The sequence below is a fragment of the Lethenteron reissneri genome, chromosome 11, assembly GCF_015708825.2.
Source record: "Lethenteron reissneri isolate LAM-NWPU_2019-01 chromosome 11, ASM1570882v1, whole genome shotgun sequence".
NCBI lineage: Eukaryota > Metazoa > Chordata > Hyperoartia > Petromyzontiformes > Petromyzontidae > Lethenteron > Lethenteron reissneri.
This window is the reverse complement of record NC_083789.1, coordinates 5,814,624-5,837,241: the sequence shown is the minus strand read 5'-3', so window position 1 is coordinate 5,837,241 and position 22,618 is coordinate 5,814,624. Positions and strand designations below refer to the sequence as shown.

At 48.9% G+C, this 22,618-nt stretch overlaps 2 protein-coding genes across 2 annotated transcripts in view; one reads left to right on the top strand and one right to left on the bottom strand.

Moving 5' to 3' along the window:
* The first annotated feature begins 43 nt into the window (after positions 1-43).
* CIROP (ciliated left-right organizer metallopeptidase) lies at positions 44-17,507 on the top strand. The gene is made up of 13 exons (XM_061549871.1): positions 44-2,062; positions 5,280-5,370; positions 5,733-5,784; positions 6,567-6,710; positions 7,657-7,776; positions 8,497-8,575; positions 9,171-9,325; positions 10,303-10,483; positions 10,701-10,770; positions 11,103-11,199; positions 12,154-12,261; positions 13,219-13,347; positions 15,976-17,507. Exons 1-13 carry the CDS (start codon positions 1,699-1,701, stop codon positions 16,288-16,290), a joined length of 1,905 nt encoding a protein of 634 aa, XP_061405855.1. The 5' UTR covers positions 44-1,698; the 3' UTR covers positions 16,291-17,507.
* PARP1 (poly(ADP-ribose) polymerase 1) overlaps positions 17,464-22,618 on the bottom strand; it is a 37,059-nt gene continuing 31,904 nt past the window's right edge. The window contains exons 19-23 of the mRNA XM_061549870.1: positions 22,464-22,616; positions 21,706-21,833; positions 20,603-20,664; positions 19,858-19,972; positions 17,464-19,345 (exon numbers count right to left, since the gene is read on the bottom strand). Of these exons, the coding sequence (XP_061405854.1) occupies positions 19,264-19,345; positions 19,858-19,972; positions 20,603-20,664; positions 21,706-21,833; positions 22,464-22,616 (540 nt within the window). The 3' untranslated portion in view covers positions 17,464-19,263. The remainder of the gene's footprint in view (positions 19,346-19,857; positions 19,973-20,602; positions 20,665-21,705; positions 21,834-22,463; positions 22,617-22,618) is intronic.

Sequence of the window (22,618 nt, the reverse complement as noted above, 5' to 3'; positions counted from 1 at the left end):
TTTGTAAAGCGTCACGGAGTGGACTGGGGAGGCGCCTTCGGCATGCGGAACGCGGAACGCGTGCGGGACACGGGGGAGGAAGCAAGCAACATGGGGAGACACGGAGACACTGAGAGACACGGGGAGACAGGGGGTAGTGATAGGACAGAGACACGGAGACACTGAGAGTCACGGGGAGACAGGGGGTAGTGATAGGACAGAGACACGGAGACACTGAGAGTCACGGGGAGACAGGGGGTAGTGATAGTACAGAGACACGGAGACACCGAGAGTCACGGGGAGACAGGTCGTAGTGATAGTACAGAGACACGGAGACACTGAGAGTCACGGGGAGACAGGGGGTAGTGGTAGGACAGAGACACAGAGACACTGAGAGTCACGGGGAGGCAGGGGGTAGTGATAGTACAGAGACACGGAGACACTGAGAGACACGGGGAGACGGAAAGACAGGTGGTAGTGATCGGACAGAGACACGGAGACACTCAGAGTCACGGGGAGACAGGGGGTAGTGATAGTACAGAGACACGGAGACACTGAGAGACACGGGGAGACGGAAAGACAGGTGGTAGTGATCGGACAGAGACACGGAGACACTGAGAGTCACGGGGAGACAGGAGGTAGTGATATGACAGAAACAATGCGGTAACCACTGCACCACCACTCCAACAGACAGCGAGACCCATCAAACGAGAAAGCGAGAGAAGAGCGACACGACAGACACAGAGAACACACAAAGGAGGCCTCGGGGATAGAAACACACCAATCTGATAGCTCGAGAGAGAGAGCCAAGAGAGACACGCAGCTCAATGGACACCGGGGAGATACGCCTTCTCGTTCAGAGGGAACAAAAACTCCCTCGCTCTCGACTCGGATTCCTCCTGGATGCTCGCGGCCAGGGCGCCTCGTTGGAGTCAGCCGACATCTCAACAGGAGTCAGGTTTGTTGTTGTTCCCCGGCTCCTGGGTTGAGTTGGGTGGGGGGGTTTATTGGAGGAGCTCGGATCTCATCCATCAATCCACCTACCCACGGGGATTAAGAGGCGAGGTGCCCCAGTCGGAGGGGAGGTGTTTTAATTGGGGAGAGGATTTCACTGCGAGTGAGTAAACAACTGCGTGGCAACTCGGGGGGCAACGGGGGAGGCGGACGGTGGTGGTGGTGGCGGCTCTACAAGAGCTGTGTGTACGTATGTATGGTGGACTTCTTTCGCGCCGTACGTAGCCAACCGTGCTAAGCGGAGGAGCTGTTTTTTTTGTCTATGAGGCCAAGAGGAGGAGGATGCTGATAGGAGGAAGAGCAGGGAGTTAAGAGGAGATTAAGAGGTGCAAAGTTAGCGGAGGGAATGTACAACAGGAAGCCAGCAGGAGGAGGTTAGGAAGATGAAGAGCAGGTCAAGAGGTGGGAGATAGCAGCAGCTCAGAAGAACAACGACGAGTGTGAGAAGGAAAACCAAGGGTCCTGGCAAAGGGAGGCGGGCTAGAATAAAAAAGAAAGTGGAGGACTTTTTTTGACGTAAAAACGAGAGGAAGAGGCGGCGGGCAACAGGAGCAGCTCATTGAGAATTTGAGGAAGCAGAGCGCAGAGCGTGGCACAAAACAAGAGGAGGCTGAGCAAGGTTCCAGGTGGAGGAGAAGGCGTTGACGACCCCAGCCAGTCACCGACTTTGGAGCAGGTTCCTTGGCTCTGACGCCTGCGAGGACGATGGCACGTGGAGCCCTCCTGCTCCACGTGGGCGCGCTGCTCGCCTGGACCGCGGGCCCCGACTCGGGGTCGGCACGTTGCGTGCACGACTTGGTGCAGCCCTCGTATGCCCCCACCGTGGTGCTGTCCTACGCACAACCGGCACCACCACCACCACCACCATCATCATCACAACCGAGAGGCGCGTTCAGGGCAGCGGCAGCGACGACGACGACTGGTGGTGGTGGTCAGCAGGGCGCCCGCCCGATGAGGATCCACGTGGAGCTCTTGGCGGAGGAGTTGGGGGGCCTGCAGGCGGAGGAGAGTACGAGGCTGCAAGCGTCCGTGCAGACGGCCGTGAGAAGGGTCTCGGAGCTGCTGGCGGGTGAGCTGTCAATCATCCCCCCCCCCCCCCGCACGACTCCCCCGCACGGCCAGCGAGCGAAGCGCAATTTGTTTAACAACGACGGCGTTTGTTGCGTGCCGTCTTTGCTGAACCGTGGGTATAATAGCATCGCTGTAAAACGACTGAAATGTGTCTGTCCGTGTGTCTGTTAGAGCATGAAACAATAACACAAACCTCTTATTGGTTCTTTCGGTAAAGTCACGTAGAATGGAAATAATAAAATAATAATAAAACATAATAAAATAATTCTCACGACGTTTCGGCCACAACGCAAGTAGCCGTCCTCAGGTGGAGAACAGGTCTGTCGAGGAGACAGAGTCTGAATGACTCTGTTCTCCACCTGAGGACGGCTACTTGCGTTGTGGCCAAAACGTCGTGAGAATTATTTTATTATGTTAAATTTTTATTATTTTATTATTTCCCTTCTACGTGACTTTACCGAAAGAACCAAGAAGATGAATCCCTGCAGTCACGAAAGCTTTAAATCGAAATAATAACACAAACCTTTAAGGCCTTCGTCAATTCACTGCTGGATGGAGGCCTCCCCACGCCGTGTTGGTCACGGGGGTGTTGTGTGACCGGAGACTTTATAGTTGCCACGCTGCACCGGTTCAGATATCGCTCACCACTGATGTTAGAAGTGGCCGCGATTAGATATCAGTTCTGGCCAGATTCATCGCAAAATTACACTAAGCAGTGCGCCACTGATCTATTTTATTTGTGCGGGTTCCTAGGTTATGCAAGGCGGTTGTGTGGATTTGTGGCTCTTCACCTCGGTTAAAATCGTTGTTGCCTACAGTTTGAGAGTTGGGTACGGGTTTGTTAAACTAAAATAAATATATATTAGGTAAAGTGTGATGAATGAATGGATGGGGTCTTTGGGGAGGGCCATAAAAACTGTGAAATGTCACCGGCGTTTTACAGCGATGCTATACCTCCACCAAGAGGCTCTTGGTCGACTGATGTAAATTGTAATGATGCTCTCGAAGGGTGAGAGAAAGCTGAAAACTTGGCACAAATTTAGCCGAATCTATGCTCCGAACTAAATGCATCCGAAAAACAAGAATTATTTTAATAATTTGGCGCCCCAAAAAATGATGTCACTGGAGTGAATTCGGGGTTGAAGTCTGGTTGGCTGATGTGGTTAGGTTTAGGGATAGGGATATCGGATCTGGCTGACTAGTTGGAATAGGATAATTGGTTCTTTGGTTCTTTTCGGTTAAGTCACGTCGTGACTTAACCGAAAAGAACCAAAGAATAATTCCTGCAGTCACGAAAGCTCCTAAATTAAGATAGGATAATTGGTGTTTTACCCTTTTATCTGTCAAAAAAAAAATGTGCACCTTTTTTACGAGGAGTCATGTTTGCATAGACCACAATACCTGCAGTCATAATGCAAACAAAAAACATAACTCTGATAATGTATGCACTGTCCTTGAAGTTGATTGGTCCACACCCGAGACAGCTTTCCTTAGAGCCTAGTCTCACATGGGTTGGACCAGATGACGCCAAAAGGCGCACAACTCAAAGAAAATGCACCATCAGAGTATGAGAGCTCGGGATAAGCATTTACACCATTGGTACCTCATTTGCCAGTAAAAAATATGATAATTGTTTTTTTACCCTTTTATCTGGCAGTTTTTTTGCCAGATTAAAGAGTAAAAAAAACAATTATCATATATTTTACTGGCAAATGAGGTACCAATGGTGTAGTTGGAATAGTACAGGGTGATCCAGATGTTTTGTGACTCCCCCCCCCCCAATTAATTGATCCCTAACATTGTTGTATTTGCAAATTCATTTCTGTTTTAAATAAACCTTTTAAAATATATATTAAGTTTAAAATAATTTAAATGGGAGGTCACAGGATATCTGGACGACCCTGCAATGTCATCGAAATTCATATGCAGCAGAGTCCCCACGTCTACGCTATGCACCCACCAACCCCCTGGCTTAATGCCACGAATAATCACATCTGAAAATAACGAGAGAGAGTAAAAAAAACATCACAAATGTTACATAGAAAACAGGGGGAACATAGACATGGAGTAGGGAGAGAGGGGGTAGAGAGGGGGGGGGGGGTAAGAAGCAGAGCGTGAAATCTTTTGTGAAATCTTTCATTTAAAAAGGGGGGGGGGCACAAAAAGCAAAGCATTGAAAAAAAACCGAAATGATTAACGAAGCAAAGTGCCGACTACACCAAGCATCTTCTTGTTTCCTCTGATCGTAAAAAAAACAGAGAGCCATCATGACAGAATAATAGTGCCAGGGACCCACACAGGCGGTTAGTGGCGGGGAGGGGGAATTGTGAGCGGTCAAAGATTAACCCAGAGAGGCTGGCTGTGCGCGCGTCTCTATGGCGTGCTATTTGTTGCTGTAATATATTGGCGAACATTAAACACCGAGGATCATAGCAACAAATGTCGTGCCGTACGTCTCGCCCGGCAGCTCTACAAGTCACGCGGCACGCGAGCTGCACGCGTGGTAGAGACGCCTCGTGAGCCAACAATCTCCATCCCGCCGTCGTTGTCCGAGGGCCAGAGCAGACGTGCCACGTTGGGGGGCAGCGCTATCTTTAGTCGTACCGATTTATTTACAACGAGAGCAAACGACTTCTAAATAACCCCACTCATTGAACAAATACACGTTGAATTGCATGTGAAGTCATACCGCTGTTATTGGCTGCGTAATGGAATCGGAACCGCTAAAGGAAAGCCACCTCTGATGGTACCGGCAAATGAAATATCTGAAATCTTATTTGTCATTATCGCTGCGTATCAATAATGCGTTATGCCTGTATCGATCCACCACCTCCTCCGAGCGATTTCATGAATTGTCTCAGTTCGGGTGCCCGTGTGTGTGTGGACAGTACATCTGTATGTTAGTGCGGAGCGATGGCACATCACATTGCGCTTCGAACCCGGTGGCCCGAGTTCGATTCTGCTCACGGCTAGCATAAGTGGCGAATATTTGAATATGGCCTGGGTCTCTCCAAGTTTGGTTCGGCCTGAAATGAGTATCGGGTGCGGTGTGTAAACATCAGTGCCGAGGAAACAGGGAGCCGGGAGTGGTGTTTGCCCCCCCCCCCCCCCCTTTGTGTGCCGTTCTGGCCATCATAGGTCCTCGCTAACGGCAATTGCCCCAACAGTCTGTTAAAGGCTATACGGGGGATCTTTGTTTTTGTGTGTGTGTGCAGTAATCCCTGTGTCAGGTCCACTGCGTTTGAGCCGAACTCCCAGCAAATACTGCAAGAGCTTCTGGCCCCAGTCATATGAGAATGGAGGGAAGTAGGTTCTCTCTAACTACACTGAGCCATCATATCCACACATGTCTCCATCATTACCACGACCCAACACTGCCCACACACATCAACAGTATTCCCCATCACTTAACCTCTATCACTACCCACACCCGATCATGGCTACTGCCTCTCCATGCACCACATCACATATTGTGTCCTATCCCCTTGGCTACAGCGCCTCCACACAGAAGGTCCAGCAACGTCCCTTCTTTAACATCAATCGTAAAAAAAAAACATGCCGTGAGTTTGAGTACTAACGCTGGAATCCCGTACCCATCGCCCCTCGTGCTCCCCTCTCCTTCCCTCTGTCCTCTCTCCCTCCCTCCCTCCACATGGCTCCTGTCATAGGTGCTCCACTTTGGACAGCAGGTACACTGGGGAGATGTGTTTGGAAGCAAAGGTACAGCCTCATTACCACTACCACCACCGTCATGACGACGATTACCATTGCTGCTACACCTACCACCACCACCATCTCCTCCACCGCCACGATCATCATGAAACACCATGTATCATCACTGCCATTTTCATCATCAACACCATCATTATCATGAATCATCAATTAATCACAAACACCTCCACCGTCATCAATCATCACAAGCATCCGCAACGCTGCTACCATCATCACCACCTTCGTCGCTATCATGGCCACCATCAAACGACAAACGATAGTCTCATTGGCAGCAGTGACCGTCATAAATCACCAACAACAACCGCCACTCGCCACTAAGTGGTGGAGACGTCACCACGGCGCTTGTACCAGGCTACGTGCACTTCAAGTCCACGTGAAGCGTCGAACGCCCACTGACAGGAGGTGACGGGACAGACCCAGCAGGTGCCCATGGGTCGACTTACTGAGATGACTGGCAGATGCACCGCCACCACCCTCACCGCCACCACCCTCACCGCCACCACCCTCACCGCCACCACCCTCACCGCCACCATTCTCACCGCCACCACCCTCACCGCCACCACCCTCACCACCACCACCCTCACCGCCACCACCCTCACCGCCACCGTCCTCACCGCCACCACCCTCACCGCCACCACCCTCACCGCCACCATCCTCACCGCCACCACCCTCACCGCCACCATTCTCACCGCCACCACCCTCACCGCCACCACCCTCACCGCCACCACCCTCACCGCCACCACCGTCTTCCTCCATCCCGATCGGCTCAGATTCCCGAGGAGCACCTGCTGGGCTACTCAACGTGGGGCAGCTCGGGTTCCGGTGTGGAGATCCGTGGGGACGGTCCCGGGGTCCTGGACTCTGACTTCATCCTCTACGTGCGCGCCGCCGACACCCTCCGCTGCGCCGCCGGGGTGCGAACCCACGCGCTGGAGCTCGACTGCGGCGTGGCTAGCGAGTGTGCGGGCAGGGCACTCGCATCGAGGCCAACGGCCTTATGGGGGTCAGGGATACAGAGTCGGGGGAGGTGGGGGAGGGCGACCACACCAACCACCCCTCGTCCATTGACCGAAGTGGGCACGCGCTGTTAGCAGCGAGCGCCTTTTGAAAGCGGGCACGGCACCACGAGGCCAGCACCGTGGCCAGCCGCCTTTGTCTCCCCAAGTGCTGATGTGTATATGCAACATCAGCTACTCATTTTAGGACTGAGTCGCCCAAGGGGAGGCCAGGCACCCGTTCAGATATCACTCGCAACTGACAATGGTTGTCGAAGGATTGCCGACAGGAAGTCACGGGGCTGAGCCAAGTGTTCACTGAGATGACTGGCAGAGGCACCGCCTGTACTCCACAATGTGCCACCGACAAAACAAAGATCCCCGTGTAGCCTTAACAGACTATTGGGGGCAAGTGCTGTTAGTGAGCACCTGTGAAGGCCGGCACGGCACACGAGGGGGTGAGTGGCCAGCACCGCACCCGACCGCCTTTGTCTCCACAATGGCGATGTTTACATACCGCACTAGGTGCTCATTCGAGGCTGAGTCGACCTAGGGGAGGCCCAGGACCGGTTCAGATAACCGTCACTGGTGTGTGGCCGTGAGTGGAGAATCGAACTTGGGTAGTCGGGTTCGTAGCGCAGCGCGCTAACCGCTACACTGCCGCTCCCTACACGTATACACACACCTATACACACGACACCTGCACACACAAGTGACACACACGCACAAACAAACTTGTATCTGTCCCACCCATCATCGCCCCTATGTTCGCTCGTCTTCACTAACCCTGGACCCTGCACCCTCGACTCGGACTGGAACCCTGACCCTGCGCTGGAACCCTGACCCTGCACATGCGGTGCATCAGGTCACCGCCTACGCCGCCTACTGTCAGCTGGACCAGGTGGACCGACCCGTAGCCGCGGCCGCCACCTTCTGCCCCGCGTCGCTCCGGGGCGACGCCTTCAACAGTGACAGCACAGTGCTGGTGAGCAGGGATCAGTGGTGGACAAGAAGGACTTTGTGATGAAAGGCTGGGTGAAACAATGGCTTGGATGGTTGGTCCCCTTGTGATGATTTGATGCGATGGATGGTTGCGATGAACGTGATGCCGGCGATGATGATGCAATGGATGTGATTGATGGACATTATAGAACGTTTGGTGTTGCACGTGATGGCTAAGTTAGGGATGGATGGACGGACGGAGATGATGAATTTTATGATTGGATGCATAAATGAGGTGGATGAGATGAATCTCACCTATGGAAGTGATAGGACGTTTAAGCAAAAATATGCGTCAGCTGGGTGGAGGTGGCGCACGCCTCTAATCCAGCACTGTGGAAGCGTGTGTTGGTGGATCGCACAAATGTTGCGAAACTCCCTTCCCATGGGCATCAAGGTTCACCAGGAGGTGGTACAGCAAAAATGTGGACTCCACTTTTTTCGTCTGTATGGGATATAGAGTTTCCCCCTTGCATGAGTGGGTTTTCTCAGGATCCTTTCAATTTCCTTCCACATTGTAAACACTCATAAATTGGTCGATAACACGTTAATATATAAATAACTGCAGAGCTCACCGATTGGCTGCTGCCTTTCCCGCTCATCTGTGGTTCCTCGTCGCCTGCCGAGTCGTGAGAAAATACCGTTCAGCGGCGTGTCACAAATTGAAATGATCATAATATTTGGCGCTGACGCTGTTATCACACAGGCCGTCATTCACGAGCTCTTCCACGCACTCGGCTTCTCCAAGGACCTCTACAGGAAGTGGCGCGACTGCAGCGACTCGGGTGAGCGAGCGGCACCCGACGAGGCGATTCCTCGTGTCGTCGCCAACTAACGGAAACCTTGGCGAGCAAATCGAACTTTCAAATAACCGAATCTGAGTGTTCTCGTCTCGGCTCTTTAATTCTTCATTGAGTGTGCCTCGGCAAACAATTCGCACCTGCAATCGTTGATAAGAATTCTACGAATAACACATCGAACCTTCTTCTTCTTGGTTCTTTCGGTAAAGTCGCGTAGAAGGGAAATAATAAAATAATAACATTAAACATAATAAAATAATTCTCACGACGTTTCGGCCACAACGCAAGCAGCCGTCCTCAGGTGAAGACCAGGTCTGAATGAAGCTCATTCAGACGCTGTCTCCCCGACAGACCTGGTCTTCACCTGAGGACAGCTGCTTGCATTGTGGCCGAAACGTCGTGATAATTATTTTAGTATGTTTTATTTTTATTATTTTATTATTTCCCTTCTATGTGACTTTACCAAAAGAACCAAGAAGATGAATCCCTGCAGTCACGAAAGCTTTAAATCGAAACATCGAACCTTGTGCGACTGACCGACCCCACCCCCTACCACCCACTGCGATGAATCGATGCGCAGCGCTGGCGCTGGGCCGGGACTGCTCCCCGCGGGCCCAGGTCACAAACGAGGACGCACACGGGCAGCAGCGTGTGTTCACCCCGGCCGTGCTGCGCACCGTGCAGCACCTCCTGGCCTGCAACTCCTCCGAGTGCGGCGGGGTCCTGGAGGACGCGGTGACCACCCTGACCCCAGCATGACCCCACTCTGACCTCACAACCTTATCTTGACTGCTTCGCGCAGTTTCAGACGCTCTTCTGCGGCCGTCTGGAACGCTCTTGCTTCCGATGTTAGGAAGCCACTGGAGCGATGTACTTTTAAATGATCTTGATTGAAAACTCATTTCTTTCGAACTGCTGTTTGCGTTTAGTTTGCCGTCTTTCCCCCACACCTCCGATTAGCGCAGTTGGCTACGTACGGTGTGAAAGAAGTTCAACAACATATGACACCACCTTGAACTAAACCTGGGGAGGGGTACCCACAGTCCGCAGGCCATATCCGGTCCACGGCTTCAATTAATGTAGTCCGTGGCCATATGAGGCCTACTACTTAGGTACAGCCCGCAAATAATAATATAGCCGTCACTGCAGGCATCTCGGCCACACCAATCAGGTATGATAGGAAAATATTGTCGACCAGGCAATAATTTCTAATTTTACCTTTCTCAGTAACTTCTGTCACTGCCAAGGCCTCCTGCACCGTACCTTAAACTTGAGAAGACCCCACTTTGTTCCAAACATCCCCAACGCAACCTGCACCACAACCCTAACCCTATCCTCTGACCCTCACCTGACCCCGACAGTGACCTCACCCAGTGGCGGATTAAGCTAGTGCGGGTCCTAAAGGGGCCCTAAATAAAAAAACGCAAATATTAAAACACAACATTTTTTACTTGCAAAGTAAAGTAATTGTATTTTTTCATTTTATATACAACCAGATAATACGACACATCGCTAACCTTAAACACCCATTCGTTCGTAAAAGTTGAAGGCAGTATAGTACTATAGTAATAGAGCAAGTGCAGAATCACTGAACCGGAATTTATAGCTTGAAAGCATTCAACGCGGGGCCCTTGAAAGTGTGGGGCCCGTAGCATATGCAGCTACTTTTGTTCCTAGGATAATCCGGCTCACCCCTCGATCCCGCCCCGCAGGACGGCTCGTCGGTGCCATCGTCGCACTGGGAGGCGCGTGCGCTGCAGGGCTCCATCATGACGGCATCGCTGGGAGCCCCCGGCCTCGTGCTGGTGGACACGGTGACGCTGGCGGCGTTGGAGGACACGGGGTGGTACCGCGTCGACTACAGCCGGGCCGAGCCACTCGTGTGGGGCCGTGGTACGTACGTACAGAAGACAAAGACCCCCTCCCCCCAACCCCCCTGTAGCCTTTAACAGACTGCTGGGGCAAGTGCTGTGAGCACCTGTGAAGGCCGGCACGGTGCACCAGGGGGCGGGGTGTCCAGCACCACGCCTGGCCGCCTTTGTCTCCCCAGTGCTGTTTTATTGTTATGACTTATTAATTGTATGTCACATGCACCTCACGTTGTCTGCAGGTCAGGGGGGAGACTTCGGTTTGGTCTCCACGTGCTCCACTCCAGATTCTCCCTTCTTCTGCCAGGGAAGGTGACAACTACAACCACTACTAACAACCACCACCATCACCCTCACAAAAGCGCACATGCACAGAATGGGATAAAAAAACATTCTTAGAAATGGCAGAGGAATTAAATTGTAACATCCGCATTCCCACAAAACTGTGGGTCTACACATGTGTAGTTATGTGGATGTGTGGCTGTACAGATGTGGATGTTAGGATATTCGAAATTGCAGTTGTGCGGTTATGTGGATTTGCAGCGATGTGGATGTGCAGTTACGGGAATTGATATGCGGATGTGCGGTTATGTGGATGTGCGGTGATGTGAATGCATATGCGGCTGTGTGGTTGTGCGCTATAGCGGACTAGGGTGCCACTACCTACACCTGCACAAAGGTCGCTGCGACACAGACTCATTCCTCAATGGCTGCCGTATCTACAAGCCACTCGCCAGCAAGGTCAGAGTTCACATCTATGTCACGAGAAATTGAATTTGTCCGTCTGAGAGTCCGTCAGTCACAGCTCTTACTTAAATAACTTTCATTTTACAGTCAAATAAGAGTTCATTCGAATCGGAAGAAAACGGATCGATGGTTTCGATAATGATCTGTGTACGACCTATGACCTTTCAGCGGAATTTAAAAAACCCAAGTGAAAATGTTTACTGTCTTGCCATTCTAACAAAACATGCCAACATGCACGGGCGTGCTTCTCCCTGCTTCTCAACCAAACTATGATTTTCATCTCTCTTGACCGGTAAATCCTCCGTGTAAATCTGCGTTTTACACACAACTACATCGTTCTCAACACTTCATTGCATCAATTTATCCGACAGTCCTGGGCCCCGTGCCTGGTGAATTATTTAGTTTCACGAGCTCCTTGTCCTTCCCCCGCACCTCCGATTAGCACCGATGGCTACGTACGGCGTGAAAAGAAGTTCAACAATACATATGCATACACCACACATTTGCCTCTGGACTAGAAGGCGTTCTTTTTTTTACACGCTTTCTAGTAACTTACTCTGTCTGTTGTTGTCGTATCCTCAAATGTTGTAACTCAATTTTTACCCACTTCCCAATATGGTATCTACTTGATATACTTATGTCATACTGATGACAATACTATATTCCTATCATAAAAAATTACAAATATATTTTTAAACCATATATATTTTTTATGTTGTTTTGCCTTGGCTCTAATTGTCCACGCTCAACTAACGTTGGCTGTAAATCACCACGGTCACGTACGTTATGGAAAACCTCGGGGCCACTTCCTGGAGTCGTGGAGTTCTGCCATGACTCGTATGTAACATTTCATTAAAGCGTGTTTTTAAGTAAAGTATGTTTAAATATTACTTATTTCTCTCGGGTTGTCACACGACGACGTGCACTCTGTGTTGCCCCGTGGTGCAGGGGGAGTGCTGGCTGGAGGCGAACGCCCCCTCCGTCGCGGAGCGGAACTCCACGGGCGAGGTTTACCTGAGCAACAGCCGCTGTTTCTTCTCGAACCTCAGCCGACAGGTAAGAGAGAGGGCGTCGGCCTTGCCTGGGCATCTCTCCAGAGCCAGCGCCCAGTGCCAGCTCGCCAGAAAAGCTGACCAGAAGCAGCTTACCAGAAAGCTGACTATAGCAGCTCACCAGAAACAGCTCTCCAGAGCAGATCGCCATAATGGGTACAACTGTGGCCTTAAAAAGAAACAAAATACATATTGTGCGACGTTTCGGGCAATGGACCCCCCTCCGCTATGGCACATACATCGTGGATGTTTCCTTTTAAGGTCGCAGTGTTGCTGACGAATATGTTGAATTTGTTTTTATTTGTGCTTTGTGCGCCACTGCCAATGCAGAAGCATCACCACATAACCTGTGTAAAGGAAAGCCGACACAAGGTTGCAAGGGGTTCCTCTTTTATTCCTTTCCTCCCATCCACACCTGTCCCCAGCCGTCCCAATCTCGTTCCCACCAACGAACCCCTCTTCCCACCTGTTCTCTCCCTTATATCTCACCTGCTCCTCCCCCTCCTATTGGTGGGAATCCTTCCCCTGACACCCCTACACCTGCATAGGTAGACATGCTCACGCATCTGGGCATCTCACCTGAACAAAGCACATCACCTGGGCATCTTACCTGAAGAGGTACATGTCCTTTGATTCACCAGTATACCTGGCAAGCTCACGCCCACCCAGACACCTCATCTGGACAAAGCACATATGCACGTGTCTTATCACTTAAGCACCTCACTTGATCAGATACATGCTCACAAATATCAGTGTACCTCACCTGTAACACGTACTCCCCATCAGCTGCATCACCTTACCTGTGCGCACACGTTATTGCCAACTGGGCCTCTCACCTGTACGAGCAGGCTTACTCACCCGAGCGCCTAACCTGCGCAGACGTACGCTCACTGTTCCGTGCGCACCTCACCCCACCCCCGTGATGCTAACCCCACCCTGGTCCTCCCCTGTTCCCCTCTAGGGGGTCCCCTCTAACTCCTCGGGGCTGCTCGGACGCTGCTACGCACATCGCTGCCTCGGGGAGGAGCAGGTGGAGGTGCGCGTGGGCGACTCGGGGTGGACGCCGTGTCCCGCAGGGTCCAGCATCCAGGTGTCTGCCCCCACTTCTTCTTTCGTACGGCTGCTGATATAGATGCAGAGCAACTACAATTTCACATTTGGGGTCAGGCCAGATAACTGCGTCAGGAGCAGCGAAGTGTATCGCTGTGATGTCTCCTTCGTATTTGTGGATGGGGCATTGCGTCGTTATACGTTGTACGGCCTGTTCTGGATGACCGCAGTCGCACACTACTGAAGAGTTGTTAATCTTCCATTTGTGCATCAGGTATCCGCATCTGCTGCCATGGTCTGTGAAGTGGATGCGATTTAAGGTGGACCATGAGCTTTGTGGAAGATCAAACCCAGGGATCTTGTGTTGGGTCTTTCACAACAAGGTGTTTGTGAGTTCTTTTGAACTCCATTCAGCTCTCCAAGCTTCATTCGGGTTGAATGCGCATTGTTTAAGGTTAAGCGCATGGGTCCAACAGCGATGACGAAGGGACGTTATTGAGGGCCTGTTTTCCTCGATTCGTTCCAGAGGGGTGCAGCGGATGGGTGGGGGGGGGGAGATGTGTGACTGCACGGGCAGCCAGGGTGTTGGAGTCGTCACCGACAGTGACCAGCTCACCCGACCCTCAACAGCACCAGTGATGGGACTGGAACTCTTTGACAAAGAGAGTCGAACTATAATTCCATTAGAACTACACGAAGGGGATTCTAACTATATAACGGAAGGAACTAAAGTCCGCAATTATACGTTTTGAATATTATACTAATGGCATTTAAAGTTTGATGGGATTCAAGCTCTATACAAAACAGTGGCATAGCGCCACTGTTTTTAAAGACATTGTACTCACCGCAAAGAACTGTAGTGACACAACTTGCACTCTATGATAGCTGGCGCCAAACTGTGCGACACGTCCTCCCGCATGGAATTTTACTTTAAATTCCGCTGCGATTACGTACACGTCATCGGAACGGGAAAAAGGGTTAATACTCTGCCAGTTAGGATATTGGATTTCCCTCCCCGAGTGAATCTTCTGCCTGCCTGGTACCCTTCCTTCCTTCCCACTCGCATGAGAGAAAATGTTCCATTCTAACCTGAACAGAATGTGTGTACAAGTTTTCCTCACTTTACGCAGTAAATGTGTTCCAAGAAAAGGGCGCACAAACCGCATGAGACGGCTGCCTGCCAAGTAGCACATACAGGGTGCTTAAAAAAATGTTAACACTTATATGGAACTATCGTTTTTAAATGGAAAAAGAACAGATAATAGACTGTAACATGATAACAAATGTATGTTCATAGCTTCAAAAAGTCAGTCTCCACTTGTTCGCCATCGTTGTCAACGCACGCCTGGAATCTTCTTCAGGTGGTCTCCAGAGCCCAGAGGCACATTTCTTGTGCTATTGGTGCAAATTCTCAGAAGTGTTAACATTTTCTTGAAGCACCCTGTACAGCAACTCACAATAGCCGCATGAGTGAATTCAAACGTCAAACAGCGAATTATTTGTAGAAATAGGTTAGGTGCATCTACCCGAAATCACACAAACCGAACCAGCATAAAGCGAGGGAAATCTGTAAATGGATTCTTAGTTCGTCTCAAGAGATGTTGCAATTAAAAGTTTATCCACACTTTGAGGACAAAATTTTTGAAAACCACACCGACCTTGACAATTCTCTCAACTTTGTACGGAACCGGCATCGTTTCAGCATATTTGTCCTCTTTTCTCTGGTTGCTGGAAACTGATCGCAAGGGCCCGCGTACTGCTTTTGCGATGTAAAACAATGAGCACCAGTGTTCACCGTGGATCTGGCGATGACAGCTTGCAACATTTTTTTCGTCCTTCCACAAAGACGCTCAGCCAGGATCAGTGTCACACTCGTTCCGCTTAACTTGGCTTTTGGCTATGATCAAAATCCATTATCTCAACGTATGTTCGTCTACACAAGGAAAATTAAATGCCAATGGAACAAGTTCGCAAAGCATGGATAGCTGCATGCTTGGCATTACCACTTAAATTAGAGAACATAGACTAGGTAGAGCCATTGCATTTACTGTTTAGAAAAAGCCCTGGGCTTGGGCAGGACACGTCACGAGAAGAAATGATGGCCGGTGGTCAAGACAAACGACACAGTAACGGTTAAAGGAGGAAACGTGCCCTAGAGTACATATAACATGGAGATGAAGTGATGAAATTAGCTCATATGCAGGTACTAATTTGTACATGGTGGGACTGAGATAGATGGCTTTGGGGACGCTTTCATCCAGCAGTGGAATGGCCATTGCTGATGGTGGGGGTTTTTAAAATCTGTATTGAGTTTATCACATTAGTATCATGGTTACAATACTTTACATCTGAAACACTAAATTCGGACTCAGAATGTCAAAAATTACAAGGCTGGATGATTTTCTTAATGTTTTATGAGATCAGTCATGGTTTTTGGAACCACATGCGTGCATGCCACACCAATAATTATATTGTTCTAACAAAAATTACTTTAGATTTATGTTCGTTAGAAATCAAAAGATTCCCATGATGCAATACTTTATTGGAGGGCAGAAGTTCAGTTCACTGTGATCATGAATGTCTCTTGCAGTCTTTAAAAAAAAATCTCATTATTTTATAATTGCCTATTTATAATTTCCTCGAAATTAAATTCCTTTTTCCGCCCCAGGTCCCCGGCTATGACGGGATGTTGATGTGCCCCACTGGGAGGCTCTGCCGTGATTACACATCACCGACCACGACCGCCTCAACCACATCGACCACGACCACCTCAACCACTTCAACAACCACCACCACAACCACGATAATAACCACGCGAACCAATTCAACAACGACCACCGGGCCACCCGCAAAGTCAACTGTGACTCTGAAGCCGTCGCTCTCCGAAGCCAGCAGGGGTTGTGCTGCATTGATCCGAAGGGAGGTCACAGTGCTGGGAGTTGCGGTCGCGTTCGGCCTAATGTTCGCCGTGAGTTCCTACTAGAAATATCAACTTGAAGACTTTTTATTCTGAAAGAAAATACAAATTTGTGATTGTAAAACGCAGTGCTAATGCCATCATCGCTGTCTGGGATATGGCTCCTTTGAAAAGGAGGTCCCCGAAATTCAAATCCTGGTCAGGGTCAATCTACAATCCATCAGTCATCTGCGATAAGCTGAATTAATCAAGCACACTTAGAAACCAACCCAAGCTATGGACCTAGATTGATAGCCTAGTTGGAAACCCTGGCATTTAGATTGGTGTCATGGATTCACATGTAAAATTGGTGAAATAAGCACCATCTGGAGATGGTGAAATATTTGGCAAGTGGAATCCAATTCGTAGCAATTAATTAAATAAAGACTAAGCCTGGCCAAAGGAATATGACATTTCCTCATGTGTCAAGATAATTATTAAGCTGAAAAGCCCCTACAATGTAAATGGGATGGGTCAAACATCCAAATGCTGAAACATTACCTGCACATTTTTCAATTGGTATTACAAAGAGCAACATTGGCCTCGACTGTGAAAACCTGGCAGGAGCCTCTTCAAAAAGTACAGTACCGAGACTGAGCGAGACTTTTCTGGGTAAACAAGCGGAATAATAATATGGGCCACATCACTCAAATGCAGAATTTACACCACTGACGCAGGATGAACGGTGGGTAAAAAGCACAGCCTGATGTTGAAGAGCTGCCACACTATAAAATATAGCAATGAATTTCGATTTAAAGCTTTCGTGACTGCAGGGATTCATCTTCTTGGTTCTTTCGGTAAAGTCACGTAGAAGGGAAATAATAAAATACAATTCTCACGACGTTTCGGCCACAACGCAAGCAGCCGTCCTCAGGTGAAGAACAGGGCTGTCGGAAAGACAATAAAATAACATTCTCACGACGTTTAGGCCACAACGCAAGGAGCCGTCCTCAGGTGAAGAAGAGGGCTGTCGGAAAGACAGCATCCGACAGCCCTGTTCTTCACCTGAGGACGTCTGCTTGCGTTGTGGCCGAAACGTCGTGATAATTTTATTTTATTGTTTTATTTTTATTATTTTATTATTTACCGAAAGAACCAAGAAGATGTAGCAATGAATGTTATCTTTGTGAAGAAACGGTATATCCATATATGAATAAAAAACAAGACAACAGTTTCTCATGCACTAAGCGGTCACATCAGTAGTTATTCATTATGAAAAATGTTTTATTAAATGAAAGACGCGACACTGTGGTTGTTTTTTTATGCAAAATCACAGACGTAAAGGTATAGAGACACAGTTGGGGTTACCTGGGCTGTGCGTTGTAGCCCAGAACCAGTGTGTGAGGTCATAACAGGGTGCTCACCTATACAGTAACTCAAAACCAGAGAAGGAGCTTCACAAGGCAGGATTAATATCAAGTTATTTTAAAACATACAAAAGTGAAAACGTGTAAGCTTGAGTAGCAAAAACTAGCAGACTTCAAGCAAGCGCAACTTGTCTAGACGACTGAAGCGGGCTACATTTCACATACGTCACGTTCTAAACACGAGGCTGCTATTGGCTTCTTAATAGCCCTACCTTATTATATGTTTGCATGTTTCAAGCGTCTTATCATAGATGATCTATCGTTATACAAATAACAACCAAAACTAGCACTTGGGGAAACTAGTGTTCTGGCCTTGACTCAAAAAATGTTGGAGCACTGTTTTATTATGTTTTATTTTTATTATTTTATTACTTCCCTTCTACGTGACTTTACCGAAAGAACCAAGAAGATGAATCCCTGCAGTCACGAAAGCTTTAAATCGAAATTTTACAATAGTGCCTCTGTTAATGTGTTTGCCTGCTGCAACAACAGTTACAGATAGTCGCAACAGACCCCATGTTGGAGTTAAACAGCACGGTGTAGCCCATTGTGGGGAAGAGATGAACGAAGGCCAGCCTATAAAACCTGAGGTATATATGAAAATCTGGGAAAAAACCTTTTTCAGCCACCTTATATTCTCATGTTGCATGTTGGTGATTTTAACATCACATGCACCACAATTGTGACTCAAAATTTTAGAATCCAACTCACAGCTTCCAGTATGTGAAATGTAAATGTCTCACAAATCATAACTTGCAGATTGCAGCAGAAAAACACACTTCCAGATTCAAATGTTCACTGTGTGTACCTTATGTTCTAAAGTGTTGCATTAACATAGTTTAGCTTATACAAATAAATCAGTTTGGTCTCCTTTGCGAGTGAGGAGTTAACTTTCCCCGCGCACGCACTACTGCTACATCGATTAACATAGATCTCACTTATAATACTCGTTCCACGATGCTTTCAAATCCTTGCACGGTGCAAGTGAAGTTCAATACACCCCACGTGCCCACACTAACCGTCGTCCCCACCACCGCCAATGACCACAGCCCACAGCGTACACCGCTCGCCAACAACACACAAATCCCCTTTCTCAAGATATAAGCGCAGTGCTCGCGCGAGATAGGCGGAATGGTGCTATCCATCAAACGCTCCACGAGACCACGGGCTCTCTGCTACGTCGTGTGATCTGCTCCATTCAGTTTCCAAAGAGGATCCCCCCCCCCAGGACGTGGAGTGAAACGATGATCATCGTGCCGAACAACACGTATTACAACCGAAAACATATCAAGTGAGCTCACCTCGCCATAATCGTTAAAACGTTCTGACTACATAAACGTTACACTGATTACATGGAAATAAACTGCAGTGTTCTACCTACACCTCCACGTGTCGACACCGATGTTAGCGCAGATTGAGGGGCGTATCTGTGGGGCGTGCAAGTAGTTGTGCATGTTGCCTGTGTGTGGTGTAAGAGGTGTCGCAGCGCTCTTTAAGTTTGTGATGCCACGGCTTACTCAAACTTGCGGCTCCGATTCTTTGCGTCCAACTGTGTTGTGTCAGCATGTTCAGTCCAGTCCCTTGGCGTGCGTTTTGTTTTTTTTGTTTTGTGTGTTTTCCGCCTGTCGCTTGTCTACCACAGCTGCATCTTGTACTTGAAGTTCAGTTTGAGCAGGTACTTGATGTTCACCTGAGCCACGTCGTAAACGATGTATCTGGAGGAAGGGCACGTTAAGGACAATGTGTGCAGCAATAGATGCCTAAACATGAGAAACGTAAAACTCACCTGTACAACTAATCCCAGCAACAGCCAACTGATCTAACAAAATAAACCTGTACAACTACTCTAACAAAACCTAATGAAGCCTTGCATGCCTGGTCAATGAAACCTTCCTAATAAAATTTGGCCACAACCAATTCTATATATTCCAACTATTTGGTTGGCACAGACAGAAGCAGGGGCTTGATATCAGCCAGGTTTGGCGAGTGAGAAAATATTTCCGTACCCAGAGGCGCACCACAGTTGGTATAATTCTCACCATGGCTGCAGCTACTCGTCACGTGCCACCTCCCCACAGCCTGCCAGCAAACCCAGAAAATATTGAGTGTGAACACGAGCCCAAGGCAGGTCTCGCTGTCGTGGGCGTTAACGGTGCTCAGGGGAGGGAAGAGAGCGCGGGGACGAGAAGGGGAGTGGAGGCAGGGAGGCCGGGCTAGCGAAGGATACTCGTTGTACAGCAGGCTGGTGTCGTTGATGCCCGTCGCGGCAGGATTGCCAATGGGCACCTGCACGCCGTTGAGAGTCACGGTCTTCTTCGGGTCAGGCGCCGTCTTACCCACACCTGCGCCGTCGCACACGCGCGCACACACACACACAAGAACGGTGGGAAAGAAAAGGAACACGTTGCACAATTGTCGGACAGGATGATTTGCATGTTGCGACATAAGACAAGTGCCGTAGCCTGCAGGGTTGGACAAATGCACCAACACACCTTTGCAGCGCATTTAAGAGTCATATTATTGAAACTATAGGGTTATCGTCGACCATTACCGGGTTTCCACATCACTGTTTTTAATCGGCGCTGTTCATTTCAATAAACGAAAATGAACATGCTTTTAAAAAACTATTTGTTAACAGAATATACAATGACACGTCATTGTCATATAATTGTACTTCGGGCAAAGTGAATGAGTTTTAAATTGAAATAAGCTAATGCTGATGTATTCCATCCAAGTGTCTTTATAATCAGGAAGTTACTGTCAAATTGATGGACGCATTACAGAACACGATGTCAATAGTGGTTGTAAAAAAATACAATTCCGTTTTGGACAACAGTAAGCTACTCAAGTGCCACAAAAAAAACCGGGGACTTTTGTACAAGCGGAGCAAATTTCTTTAACTTCTTAATGAAAACCAGGTGCATGATGTGTGCCGGGGAGAGCGAGAGAGTGAGAGAAAGAAGACCACTCACCCTTCACACTGTGGGTTCCCTTTGGCAGCTTGGTAATCGATTCGCTTTGCTTCAGCTCATGCCTGTGGAACGACAACGGGCAACAAAGCTCTCACGCGAACGGCGGCGGGGGTGGAAACAAGTTCATTACGGAACGGCTGTTCTACAACACACCAGCTGTAGATCGTTTTTTGCATTTTTCAAAGTATTGTATTTGCACAGTGCGGTGTAGGTGGGGAAGACGGGATGAAGAGAAAGCAGTTAGCTTTGAGCTATTTTTGGGGTTGATGTGCAGGCATTATTATTATATATGCTTACCCAGGAAAGGCTCGCTAAGTCTCAAGATAATGTTTTTAAGCAGAGTCCTGCCAAGTTTTTTCAGTATGAGGCGAGGTTGCTATCTGTTAAACCAAATTGAATAAGATGGAGATAATTTTTCAGTATTGAGATGTTCAGCCAATATAGTTACATTGTTTGGGCTTTTTTTCCTTCTTATTAACCCAAAAAAAGGAAATTCGTTCAATCAGGGAATTAATCCAATGAAAAAAATGGAGGGAGTCGCACACTTTAATCCCATCATGGAGACCAGGACTGCTACATCACATAGATATGCAAAACTATAAAACCCACTGTGCACCGAGGTGACCAGGAGATGGCAGTAGTTTAAATTAGGTTCATGAACCCATCTGTGTGGACTTATTCATGTTCTCTCCTTGTACGCATGCTTTTTCTCTGAGTGCCCCACATGCAAAAGGCTCATTGCAAAGGAACTGGCCAAACATCCACATGCAGGACCCTGCTAGAAACAGTTTTTCTGAGACTCAATGAGGCTTTCCTGGATAAAAACATCATTATATGGTTTTACCGCAGCAAGAAATAGATCATGGATGAAGCGTGGATTAATGTATTTCTTGCATCCAACAGAACAGAATAATTGAACAGGAGCAGAAGTGCCCCAACGATAACAAAAAGGATTCCAAGATGACAACACGTGACCGATGCAGCCGAGGCACACATGACAGGTAACTGAACACATTCAGAAGAGGGAGACAAAGGGGGGTTGGGTTGGGGGGAACCCTGGAGAGAAAGCGTCAGGGGGAAGGGGAGGCAGCAGGTCAACCCACATGTTGCCGAGGGCGACTTCGGCGAGCAGGATGAGGCCGGTGGGGTTGCTGGGGCTTGTGTGGCAGTAGTTGGCACTCTTGGACACCATGTCGGCGAAATAGACACCCTTGCCGAACATGTAGCCCGTCTACGGAGGGGAAACAAGCCGCGCAATACACACCGGGCACTCGCAAAGAGAGCACGCGTCCAAGAGGGCGACCGTTGTGGAAACGAAGCGGTGAAATTGGTTTACGTGTATGGAGTACGATGGATGGTAGTAGCACTGGACTTTGAGGAGCGTGACGCATGGGGAGGCTGTAATCCAGCCGTGTATAGACAATGGTTGATGATGATGAATCTTAGGTTTGGCTATAGATAAATCACCAGGAATGTATACAATCTCATCATATCCCGCAAGTTAAGTAAGTTGAGCCTGTATGCCACAATGCACAATACAGGTGCTACAGGCTGCTTCAGGGCAATGCTATCAGCAGGGGGCAGTGCAGTAAACAAATTGATATCGTGAACTTTTTTCAAACATCTACACGATGAACTTTCACCAACCTGCACTGAGGAGTGTGACGTAAGGTCAAATTAATCCCTGTGACACGCACGGCACGGGGAGGCCCTCATCCAGCAGTGGACTAATAAAAGGGCTGTCCATGTACAATCATATGCGTGGCAGCTTGAGTCCGTGTAAATGTGAGGAGGGCAAAGCTTGACGTGAGCGGAGAAGGGGGTGTTTGTGGAGCGGAGGGTGGAGCGTCGGGGTCCGTACCACTGGAGCCTCCTTGGGCGCGATGCGGAGGCCCTTGGAGAAGATGCCGGCGTAGTTTGTCATGCGGGAACCGTGCCACAGAAGCTGGCGGTTGTGAAGCTCGCGGAACGGGCGGTAGCGCTGGAACTCGCCGTCCCGCGACACCTTGAACACCT